Source organism: Aegilops tauschii, chromosome 5 (genome assembly GCF_002575655.3).
Source record: "Aegilops tauschii subsp. strangulata cultivar AL8/78 chromosome 5, Aet v6.0, whole genome shotgun sequence".
Taxonomy (NCBI): domain Eukaryota; kingdom Viridiplantae; phylum Streptophyta; class Magnoliopsida; order Poales; family Poaceae; genus Aegilops; species Aegilops tauschii.
This window is the reverse complement of record NC_053039.3, coordinates 528,195,623-528,208,771: the sequence shown is the minus strand read 5'-3', so window position 1 is coordinate 528,208,771 and position 13,149 is coordinate 528,195,623. Positions and strand designations below refer to the sequence as shown.

The 13,149-nt window shown below is 47.3% G+C and overlaps 1 protein-coding gene across 1 annotated transcript; it reads right to left on the bottom strand.

The window, feature by feature from the left end:
- Positions 1–10,872: 10,872 nt before the first annotated feature.
- LOC109741437 (photosystem I reaction center subunit II, chloroplastic) lies at positions 10,873–11,880 on the bottom strand. Its single transcript, XM_020300526.4, has one exon. The coding sequence runs from the start codon at positions 11,697–11,699 to the stop codon at positions 11,085–11,087; it is 615 nt and encodes a 204-aa protein (XP_020156115.1). The 5' UTR covers positions 11,700–11,880; the 3' UTR covers positions 10,873–11,084.
- Positions 11,881–13,149: the final 1,269 nt, after the last annotated feature.

Genomic DNA, 13,149 nt, shown 5'->3' with positions numbered 1-13,149 from the left:
TCTTGGCAAGCATGTTCGTCTTTCCTTTAGTGCGTCCACAAATATTTCCACTTTTCCGTTTCAGTTAAGCCATAGTGATGTTTGGACATCCCCGGACGGTTGCAAGCAACACGGGCTATCTTTATTATTTGGTGATCTAGATGACTTTTCTCATTATGTATGGATGTTTCCTCTTCATCGCAAGTCTAATGCACTTGCCACACACACCGCGTTTTACGCGTACGTCACCACACAGTTCGGTCGCCCCATCCTTGCTCTTCAAACTGATAACGGAAAAGAATTTGATAACGTTGTTGTCCGCAATCTTCTCGGTACTCACGGCACTATCTTTCGTCTCACTTGCCCCTACACGTCCCAACAAAATGGCCGTGCTGAGCATATCCTACGCACTCTCAACGACTGCGTACGCACGTTGCTCTTTCACTCCAACGTGCCTCCCCGGTTTTGGCCGGACGCTCTCGCCACCGCCACTCTCCTCATCAAACATCCGCCCATTATGCCCACGCTGGAACTATGCTCCTCATCATCTTCTCTTTTGTGCGCCTCCGTCTTATGATGGCCTTCGCATCTTCGGGTGTCTCTGTTATCCTAGCACTGTGTCCACCACTCCTCACAAACTAGCTCCACGGTCAGTTCCTCGCATCTTTCTTGGCTACCCTCCCAACACCAAAGGTTCCCGGTGCTATGATCCAGTGTCCCACCGCGTTTATACATTGCGGCATGTGTACTTTGATGAGCGGGTGTTCCCTTTTCAGCAGGTACCCACCTCTACCGAGCAGCCTCCGGCTCCTCCCGCGACGCGGCTCGCCCTTGCCACCACCCCTGGCGGGCCGCCCCCCTCGCCGAGCACTGCCCCGGCCCCACGTCCTTTGGCCCGGCTACTCCCTCGGGGGCCCCCATGCCCGCCGCGGGCCCGGCTGCCCTCTCTAGCGGGGCCTCGGGCGTGGCCGCCCCTCGGGTGCCCCCGCCGTCGCGGTCTCCGGCTCGGCCCCGCCGGGTGCTGCCTTTCCTGGCTTGGCGGCTGCGGGCTCTTCAGCAGCCTCGGAGACTTGCTCGACTCCCTCATCGCCGGTCTCCCCTCCGGCTCCGCCGACGGGGGCTGCACCCCCCACTGGTGTGGTCACTCGGGCTCGTACCGGGACGTTTCGTCCTAGCACGCGCTACACCTCCGACGAGTACGCGTGTGTTGCGTCTACCTTGTCACCGTCTCCGCTACCCTCCTCCGCTTGCGCAGCCCTTCGGGATCCGAACTAGCTCGCTGCGATGCGTGACGAGTTCGACGCCCTGCAGCGCAACCGTACGTGCCAGCTTGTCCCGCGGCCTCCCCACGCCAATGTCATCACTGGCAAGTGGGTCTTCAGCCACAAGACTCGCCCCGACGGCTCCCTCGAGCGCTATAAGGCGCGTTGGGTGGTGCGCGGCTTTCGACGGCACGCCGGCGTGGACTTCACCAACATCGCCCTGGTTGTCAAACCGGGCACGATTCACGCCGTTCTCCAGCTGGCTATTTCTCACACCTGGCCTGTTCACCAGCTCGACGTGTCCAGTGCTTTCTTGCATGGTCACCTCGATGAGCAGGTGTTCTGTCAGCAGCCCACTAGTTTCGTCGACACCACCTATCCGGACCATGTGTGCCTGCTCTCCCGTTCTCTTTATGGGTTGAAGCAGGCACCTCGGGCCTGGTACCAGCGTATTGCGGCCTTCCTTCAGCAGCAGGGGTTCCGGTCCACACAGTCCGATGCCTCCCTGTTTGTTTATCATCAGGGCACCGCTACTGCGTACCTCCTCCTATACGTCGACGACATCATCCTGACTGCATCCTTGCCAGCGCTTCTTCAGCACATCACCACTCGACTTGGCACCGAGTTCGCCCTCAAGGACTTGGGGGCTCTCCGTTACTTCCTCGACATCAAGGTCGTTCGCCATGCCACTAGCTTCTTTCTGCATGAGCTGAAGTATGCCTACGAGCTTCTGGAGCGAGCCGGCATGCTTAATTGCAAGCCCGCTTCCACGCCTGTCGATACGAAGGCTAAGGTGTCTGTCGTCGAGGGCTCTTCCGCGTCCGACGCTCCCTTCTACCGCTCCATCGTCGGTGCGCTTCAGTACCTCACGCTGGCGCGGCCGGATCTTCAGTATGTTGTTCAGCAGGTGTGCCTTCACATACACGCCCCCCGTGACACTCATTGGGCTCTGGTGAACCGCATTCTCCGGTATATACGTGGAACCATGGCTATGGGTCTCACCCTGATGGCTTCCTCCGACACCGACCTCGTCGCCTACTCCGACGCCGACTGGGTTGGGTGCCCAGACACTCGGTGCTCCACCTCCGGCTACTGCGTCTACCTCGGGCCCTCTCTAATCTCGTGGTCGTCTAAACGACAACCCACAATTTCTCGATCGAGCGTCGAGGCCGAGTACAGGGCTGTGGCCAACGCTGTCGCGGAGTGCTCTTGGCTACGGCAGTTGCTTCAGGAGTTGCTATCTGAGGTTCCCAAGGCCACGATTGTCTATTGTGACAACGTCTCCGCGGTCTACCTCTCTGCCAACCCTGTTCATCATCGCCGAACGAAGCATATTGAGCTCGACATTCACTTTGTCCGGGAGCACGTTGCACTTGGTCGTGTTCGAGTCTTGCATGTGCCCACCGATCAGCAGTTCGCCGATGTCATGACGAAGGGACTGCCTACCTCGACTTTCGAGGGTTTTCGGTCCAGTCTTTGCGTCTCCGGCGATGCTTTGACTGTGGAGGGGGGTGTTGAACACGGTTGCTACTGCATGTATATCTGGCAGCTAGGATCTCTTGTATTTACTTCCTAGCTTAGCGATATCTCCCGATCCTTTCCTTGTATAGCGGATACGGTTGAGATCTCGCAGCCCTTGTATCTATATATGTGCCTAGTGCATGATCAATGAGAATCATCGATGCACGCAATTCTTCTCTTCCTAACTTACACTTTTGGAGGTGCCATGAGGTTAGAGAGTTTTATGTCCTCTCAGATTCGATTATTCGGATCTGATGAGTTTATGTTACTATGTCAAGCCTTTTTTCTTGGTCTGATTCTTTGTGGAGGTGAAATCTTTCATCGACAACATGGTGAAGATATAGTGATTCGATGACCTGCACTTTTAGGGGATCATCCCTGGCCCAAGTACGTTCATTCATCGATCAAGGCTTCCCATCTCTTTGGATGGGTGACTCAAGGCACTTTCAAAAACCATTATTGGTAATGTTTGTGCGGCTGGTAGAGTGACAACATCGTTGCTCCAGTTAAATTGCAGCCTCTTTACCGAAGTCTTTGGAGTTTTTCTTCGAGCAGAGATTGACGCCATGAAGAAGGTGTTTTCAAGAGATTTCATTGTAATTCTTAGTCATATGAGTTACTTTGTATTTTCTTGCATTTTAGGTCCAAATCAGTGTACCTGTAATTGTTATGAGTATGAATAAAGTTACAGGTGTTTCTAAGAAAACCTGTAAGGTAGAGACTGTTGGTTTCGTGTTTGTCAGAGCATCTACAACTGGACTTGGCAAATCTGGTCCATCAAATGCCCGCAGACCCGTTGGGCATGCACGTGGACCCATGCGGACGGCCCCTCATATCTCGTGTCTGGTATCCATATATCTTAAATTCAGACTCTTAAATCCAAGAAAATCCATGCACGTCCATCATACACGCCAATGTCGCATGTAAATAATAAATGTTGGTATCGAAAATACATAGTTCTTACATAAAATTTATTTTAAGTGCACAACTCAAACATTAGCTCTTTGGTTTTTGTTGTGGGTCCACATATGCTCCACAAGAACATTGAGTAGCTGCGCGTGCACCTGATGATCTCAAAGATTTTGATGCATCTGTAGAAAGTTCATAAGCTGATTTGCATCTTAATCTTCCAGGATTTGAACTTATTCCCCGGGCGCTTCAAAATCATTGGTTTGGGCAACAGCATCGCCCTCATCCTCGACAATCATATTGTGCAAAATAACACAACATCTCCAAGCGCAGAGGCTCGGAACGGCAGTGGAGCGCACGCGGCGACGGAGATACGAGACAGACATCACGGAGGAGGAAGAAGAAAGGAGAAAGCAAATGGATCTGATAGGTTAAGGGGTTGGATTTGCTAGAATTTTAGATGAGTAGGGTTGTCGGTTCCGAGGTGGCAGACGCACCCAGGCAAGCCTGGGAGCCCCCATATCCGCCCTAGATTTGGGCTGGATATGAGGGGTGCCAGTCAGCCCGGGCGTTTGAGGCGCCCATCTAGGTCGCATTTTTGCAACCGGACAGTGACCAGGTCGTCTGCCCGGACGTTTGAGGTAGGTTTGGGGAGTCTGACTGTAGATGCTCTCTCTTGGTACTGGGTCCGCCCCTCACGACCGGCAAAATATAAATTGCGTTGCAGCTAAATAAATATATAAATAATAATTAAACCTTGTCAGACTCGTTGGTTTCCCAATAGGGTCGAGTTAACCATAGGGTTCGGGTGTGGGTCTATGTCTAGACCCATTGCTAGGGTCGTGGGTGTAGGAAGGACCCATAGTGTTCTAGGGCATGGGTCTGGTAGAGATCGACCTGACCAAACCTGACCTGACCCGATTTGTGCAGTTTTTCAGATCATTGTTAAGTGTGCGCTAATTCCAAACACAAAGGACGATGGGGTAGTGGCCTCGGGATTGAGGTGGACCCCCCACCCCACCCACCCACCCACACACACACCACCACCACCATCACCACCACAGTTGGGGCAGTGATCTTTGGTGGGAAAATGTCTCACCCTTCCGCTAGCGCCATCTCGGTCTAGCGGGGAGTACTGGATGACATGACAACCGGAAGATTCATCATCCAGATGGTGATTATAAGACCATTTTATGTCTAGGGTTAAGACTCTTGTTCTGGCCTTGATTGATGGACTCATCAGCAAGAAATTTGTGTCCTTATTTTGTCGGAGGCGGCATCTCCTTAGTGATGTGTTGGCCTTGAGTGGTTGGTCTTGGTAAACATGATGAAAATCCTTGTCTTGGCCATCTTTGGCTGGACATGGCGAGGGCTTTTATGCCTTGAAGGTGTTGTTGTGGAAGAAGTCGACTTAGTCGCACCTGCTAAATTCATATCTTGTAATGATTATGCCATAGTTACCTATGTTATATACTCCGTTGTTGCTGATTTTAATCTCTACTACAATAAAAATCTGAGTTGGTGATCATGGTGTGCATGCCATCTTGCGTTTAGGATCGTCGGATCTGCAACACACAACACAAAGCAATCTTTGCAATTTTACACAAAGATGCCCGCTTCGCGTCATACATTTGTAGATAGCCCCTCCAAGTCCCATCTCTCCCCAACTCCTCCAAATCCACCCGGAAGGCGCTGGAAGAACCACCAGGCCGGCGGCACTGGAAACGATCTCGCGCGATGGCCGCTGCCGACGTCGTCCACCCCCATGCCTCTCATGCCTACTCTCATCATCCCTAGCACCCACCACCACCACAAGCCCCTCCTCCTCGCCATCTCCTCCGCCCCATTTTGCCCGTCTCCTCAGGTGCCGACCTCGTCAAGCATGTACACAGGTGATGTTGTCTGTCCGCCGAGCATCTCCACCACGCCGCCCTGTTCTGCGTCATCCCCTGCACTCCACCATCTCCTACAATTCCACTCCCGCAAGCATGCCACTGTAGTCGTCCATGGCCCGACCCCTCTCTTGGTTCCTCCCTTTCTTGCTGCAGCAGCCCCACCACCCACCAACACCACATCATCATCCTCCTCATCGCCGTCTCCTCCGCCCACTCCTCGTATCCTCCGATGCCGACCTCCAGAAGTACGTCGCCGGCTGCATCGCCACTTACTACTACCCCGTCCCCACCAACACACTCTAGGCATGTTCTGGTGTGATATGGACATGTACTTTGCTCAGCTACTGCCTTTCCTTGGCAAACCTCATCATGTCCATCCATGCGCCAAGATGGAACTATCTAGAAACATGTCTTGCAGCCAAGTAATCGAGTGGGAAAGTAGATGAGACTCACTCTGCTCGAACCACATCCCAAGAAGCCAACATGCTCTCACATTTCAGATCAAACAGAGTGTAAGGAGGTGGGATTCACTGCCTGTCGCCTCCTGATCTGCTCTGTTAAGGAACAAGGTATGTTGTAAAAGCTCCTATATATCTCATCAACTCTTGCTTCATCTCTGTACGCAAATGTAACTTAATGCAGGCCTTGATTTATAAATGAATTACAAGTGTTGCATGAAAAATATGGACAGGAGTGCATGCTCTAATTTTGTGTTAAAAGAAGTCTATTTTTCTCTATCCCAAAATTTACTAATGATCTTAATAGATGGCTCTGCTTAATTTATTATGCATCTTGTCAATGTATTTGATTTTCCCACTGCAAGCTGCAAGTTGTTACCCTTATTGTTAGGTATGCTTGTTGTGATAGTCTCTTGGGGAATGTTGTGAACTTTCATACTTAACTAGGAGAGTGCCCATTGCGTTGCCATGTAACAACAAATAGGTGAAAAGGACACACGTCAAAGGATTCCATTTAACTGCCATTCAAAAGCAAATGGATGTAAAATACATATGTCCAAGGGTTCTATTTAACAAACACATTCAAACGGAGCATGAGGTATTTTTGGTCCAACATCAATTATTATTCGCAGAGAGCCTTTGCCAAAGAATGCTTCATCTGGAAGGATGGTAAGTATGCCTAAAGTAGTTATTCATAAAACAGCTAATACCTTCGATGGAATGTAAAAATCCAATGTCATAGCAGGATAATCGTTTACAGATAATAGATATGTGAATATCAAGTAGTATATTTTCTACTTAAATTTTGAAGTATTCATAGAAATAATATGATCAATGCAAAAAGTATTTTTTCTATATGAGTGTGAATGCAATTTTTATGAAGCCATTACAGGCTTATTGCATTGTGGATTGCAATTTTTTCTTAGAGATACCACATGCTTACTGTACTACGTATTGAATAATTTAGATATGAAAAGTTATAGAAGCTTCTAAAGTACTAAACCCAGAGGATCAGAATCCAGTTAACCTCCATTACTGATTAAGTTATTGAACTACATCATACAAGAAACATTAGAGGTCATATGACTATTTCTTCCTGATGCTAAACCCAGAATACTCTATTGCAACATAAGTTGATCAAGTACACCCTTATCTAATACCCGAAAAATCAGGGAGCAGTAGAACATCTGTTCCTAATGTTGAATGCTCCTTTTGGGTTGTCCGTTCGATCAATTGTATCAATTTTCTTATCATGTTAGAGCCATCATTTCCTGAAATTGCCAACCGAAGTACTACTCAACCCAACGATAGATAATTAACCTTCATTTGGAAAGATTTAGACATGCCTATAGTGTGACCTTTATATCAAATCAACACATTATTCCAAAAGCCTAGGATTGATCAACTCGCATACAAACACTACTAGGGAAAACCCTAGTAGTGGCGCGGGTTTTATGGCTATCACTAGCGCGGGTAGCCGCGCTACTACTACGGCACTACAGCTAACTAATAGTAGTAGCACGGTCTAACCCAGCACTACTACTAGTCACCTTATCAATAGCGCTCTTCTGTCACGCGCTACTGCTATTTATCTATGGCGCTTTTCCTGTCCCCGCGATGCTGCTGTATCGTTCAACTTTTTTTTTTGCTTTCTATATCGTAGAATAGTACCCATTTCAATAAACTGTAATTTCACAAATACTAGGTACTCATATAACAATATCATTAACCACAATACCAGATTTAATATAACCACAATCTCACAAACATTATAGGTACTCATATATAGTCAACATGCATGGATAGATCTCATGTGCCAAACTAATATTAGTTGATAAGCAGTCTACTAGGTAGTCATATAGTAGCATAAATATGGTTCAGCAGCCACACATATATAGTTCTAGATGATATCGATGACGATCATCATCCTCAAGCCTTGGCAGTGGGTGTTCCTGCTAGTCATTAGGATGGCCTGTCCAACATGAAGATTCTTGCCAACGAGAAAGCTCTTCCACCCAACCAAGCTTAAGTTTGTGCGACCGTCCGTGTCCATGCCGTACGCACAGGTGGTGACGGAGCCCCTTGCAGTAAGGCGTATTCCAGCAGAGCCTTCTTCATCAGGCTCGATACCACAACTCACAGATAGGCTTTCGATTTCTGAATAAGAAAAACATATCAATTAGTAAGTACCCTCGCAAATACTCTTGCAAATATATTTCTACTACGTATAGATTTCTACACTATCAAAAGACAATACTACATTTCTACTAAGCATGAATTCTACTAATAAGTATGGATTCTACACTATTAACATTTTCTTGGATTCTGCACTAAGCATATATATCATTGGACTCTAGCTACACTAAAGCATATCATCGATCGGATTCTACGGTAAGCATATATATCATTGGACTCTATAGCTACACACTAAAGCATATCATCGATCGGACAGTAAGCATGTCATTGGACTCTACACTAATTAAGCATATCATCGGACTCTACACTAAAGCATATCATCGGCCTAGCTTCTACACAGCATATCATTGGACTGTACACTAAGCATATATCATCGGATTCACTAAGCATATTGTTGGACTCTACACTAAGTAAGCATGTAATCGGATTCTACACTAAGCATGTCATTGGATTCTACACTATGCATATCATCGGATTCTACATACAGATAATTTGCATTTGTAAGTATATAACAATAAAGCATATCATCAAATTACTACAGTAAGTATAACATACCATGGCATGTTGATCAACCATGGTACTTGTCAGGCGGGTCACGAATGGCACCCCGACGAAGTCAGCACGTGGCGGAATTATGTCCCATAGGTTGCACACCTCCTCCCCGCTCAGCCTCATTCTTTGAGCATAGATGGCTTCATCAAGTGGGTCCTCATCATCTTCCTCCGTGTTGAAATAAATGACGACCAGCTTGGGTCTTTCTGCTCTGAAGGAGAAGTTGATCAACTCACCACCAGTGATACCCATGTGGGCGATGAAACAGACCCATCCATCTCCTCCCATCTGCGACATAGTTCGTCCTTTCTCGACCTCCATAGTGTAGGGGGGCCCAGGAGCCTCAAAGATCACAGTGTCTCCGGTCAGCTTGTTGAATTCCAACCTCACATTGCATGGGACGATCTGTGTAAAAAGCAAAATTATATATACATAATGCATTAATGCCAATAACACTAAAAACAAAATAGTTGTTACAAGTTTCATATATTTTGTTACCGCCGCATGAAGAAAACTCGGCTGGAAGTATATGCCGAACAGTGTGCCAGTTGCAAGGCTGTTGGCGCACCTTGACTTGCACAGTCGACATGGTGTTGCTGGTGGTGGCGCCATTTTCCTATTATATATAAGCATTGATTGGATAGAGTTAATTAAACATCAATATTTGTTCTAATGCAGTGCGTTGATTCATTATCGATATCATTGATTCATTATCGGATAGACAATACACTACAAACATCAATGTTAGGGAAACTACACTAGGGAAACATCTCATATATACCAATGACACTAGGGAAATTAACTACACTATAATTAGTAACAAATTAACAATGTCAATCCTAGCTAATACACTACAAACATCACAAGCCTGCCTCTACCAACAAATATTAACCTAAGCCTGCCTCTACAATGTCATGTATTAAAATGGGGGCTCAAACAGGCGCTACTGGTAAATTTCTATGTATAAGCATTTTCCTAGTAGTGAAAGAGCCTGGACATAATTGGCACTTTCTTTGGGCCAACAAGTAGCCTTTTCACTGTTTTCTCTACCTTGGTTTGTGCTTGATCTGCTTAAATGTTGTGTGCTTGGCTGCTCAGAGCTTCCACGGATCAGAGATGAATGACAGCAAGGCGGTACGTAGCAGCAGTTGGTAGGCTCAGCTAAGGATTGGAGACTGTAAGTTAATTAGTTTGATACCGTGGTATTAGATATCCTTCTGCAATAATAGCTTATTAAAATGATTTGGTATGACTTATATTTCCGTAGTTGTATTAGTGAGCAACCATCATGTGCCGAGTAAGATTGTTGCAAGTTACTGATATTTGTGTTGTTTGCCCGACAAGGTCTCGAGAGAGGAATTGTTGTATGAAGCCGTGTATTTATGGTCTACCTTTGTTCTTTCTTATTTATGGACCCAAGTTTTCCTTTCATTCACTCGTGAGTTTATTTTTTTTCTGGCAATTTTGATGATGTTATCATGTGGCGACATCAGATGCTTAGTCAATTCTGATCTCTACTCCTATAAAAATTCAGTTGGTCGTGATGGTGTGTTTGCCTCTGCATTTCTATGAGCTTTTCTTTTTGGTTTTCAGAAAACCTGCCAGTAGAACAAACCACATTCAACCATTTCCTCGATTCCTCGTGCTAGAATCCTAAATGTATTTCTGCTTGGATCCTAAATTTAGTCAACGATGTTTCTATACATGTTTATAAGAAACCAGTGGGTGTGTGGTTCAGGGTTCAAAAAATAAAATCAATTTTGCAATATATTTCTAGACATGTTTTATCTTTCGTAGCAAGGCACGGGCAACTTACTAGTCAACTTCAACAAAGATGGTTCCCTCAGCCAGAATTAATTTTGATCGGAGGGAGTATATGAAATTATAACCAATTATACAGATACGTAAACTGATTTAGCATAAATCTTATCTTCAGTAATTACTTTCACAAAAACAATACGTAGAGAAGGCGTTGCCCACACGGGTTACCGTGCTTATGTGCTAGGTTGAATGGTTTAAACATCGTATGCTTCATCTCTGGCCAAAACGACAAAAAAGCGTGTACGCGTGTAACAAACAAAATACTACTCATCATCAACATAAAAAGAAGCCGATCATGCATATGAACAACGTTAACATACAGCAGTATCATCATCAAATTACCATGTACATATAACCTGATGCATCATTATCACCGATCGAATCCATCATTCAAACTCGACAATTAAAATTACAGGACGTCCATCATCATCGCCACCCGCCAATAACTACCGGTCGATGAACTAGCACGTACGCATATACGACGTACGAGATTAGATGTCGAAGGAGTTCTTGCCGGTGAACTTGACCTCGATGGGGCTGACGTTCTTGCCGATGCTGCGGAAGTTCTGCCCCACGCCCTGCCTGCCGGCGTTGACCTTCTCCGGGTAGACGCCGTCCTTGGGGTGGAGGTACTGCACCTCGCCGTTGGGGAAGACGCGGTAGAACTGGTAGGCGATCTTGTACTTGGAGCGGAGGCGGTTGCCGAGGGCGAGGCACTGCTCCTTGCGGGCGAGCTTGAGGAGGTTGGGGCCCTCGCGCATGATGGCGGCGCCGCCGGTGGGCATCTCGAACACCTGCTCCTTGGGGGAGGTCCAGGTGATGACGTAGAACTCCTCGACCTGGGCCTTGCGGAGGAGGCCGCCCGTGCTGCCGCCGAAGATCGGGGACGGGGTGGACGGGTCCAGCTGCGGCGGCACGAAGCCCGCGGGGGCGGGCTCCGCCGGCGGCGCGGCGGGGGCGGGGGTGTCCGGGGCCGCGGCGCAGAGCGGGGCCGGGCCACGGGCGGAGGGCATGCCGAGGGTGGCGGGGCGGGGCTTGGCGGATGGCGACCAGGCCGCGGTGATCAGGTGGCGCGTCGCCGCCGAGGCTTGCGTGGCCATGGCCATGGCGGTGGCGCTCCAAGCTCGGTGGTCCTTGGCGAGAGAGGAGATGGGGAGAGGAGCGGAGGCCACACGCGCGCGCGGGAGATGGAGTGGTGTCTGGTGGGTGATGAGTAGGAGAGATGGCTGAGCTAAGAGGTACGGGGGCTTGGGTGGAGGGGGTGGGGGGAGTGGATAAGGTGATATGGCGATATGAGGCCGGCCAATGGGGAATGCCGATTTTGATACGGCCGGGCTCTCCGCACCGCCACCACACACACATGCAAAGCAGATGCACGGCCGGGTCCCGGATGCCAATGACATGGCATGCAGCGGCCACGCGACGATCGATGTTCGGATCACTCTCCACGAGTCCACGGGTATGTTCCATTTACGTTCACGGGGCGACGGGCGAAGCAAGAAAAATACACCCGCGGTATTTGATCATGGCAAATCAAACGTTTTCAATGACAATTTTAGTGATGCGAGGTTGGCAAGTTTAGTTAGACATGCACAACAATTTCCTGGCAAAAAAATACACTAAGCATGAATTTGCCATGCTTGCCAATTAAACTTGGCATCCTCACGTTATTAAAATTGCCATAAAAATGTTTGATTTGTCATTGTCAAAAAAATAACGTTTGGGCGTTATCGGGGTCCTTTTTAACATAGTACAGACGCAAATGTTCATACATACGTACATACACTCACTCATATGAACGCACGTATGCACATCCTACCCCTATGAGCACCTCGTAGAGACTGAGTACGCACATCATCTTGAGAGTGACGAAATCAGATAGGCGCCTCCATAGTCCACGGAAATGTATCCTCTCGTTGAACGAGTATCGTTGGAAAGTCTGGAATAAATCCAGAAGAATGCGAGCACCAATGTCAAGTCTAGGACTTGAACCCTGGTGGGATGGTTCCACCACAAAGAAACTAACCATCTGAGATAGGCTCAGTTCGCAAGTTTCTGAATATAACATGTCAAATTTCTGAATATAACAGTGTCACAATAGGTCTCTCGTTGATATATACATTAAGGCCTCCTTTGGTTTGGAGGTATTGTATAGGAATTCTATAGGAAAAATTCCTTTAGTGTCTTTTGGTTTGTATGATAGAATCCTATTTGTATGGAAGAATTCTACCTATCCTCTACATTTCATGGGAAAATAAACATTAGCCTAGGCTTAATGGAAAAAAAATCCAATGATGTGAACCAAAGGGCATATCTTTTTCTATCCCTACTCATAGGATTTGAAATACAAGTCATCCCATTTCCTATGATTTTCCTATTTCTATGATTTTTCTACCCTATGAACCAAAGAAGGAGCCTCCTTTGGTTCGTAGGAATTTTGTAGGAATTTTGAAGTATAGGAATTTTGTAAGAAAAAAAATCCTTGGAGCCCTTTTGTTTGTAGGAATGAATCCTTATTCATATGTAGGAGAGGGACCAATCCTTCACATTTAAAAG

What these genes read in the sequence shown, in the direction of transcription:
- LOC109741437 (XM_020300526.4), bottom strand. Translation starts at nt 11,699, where the DNA reads ATGGCCATGGCCACGCAAGCCTCGGCGGCGACGCGCCACCTGATCACC.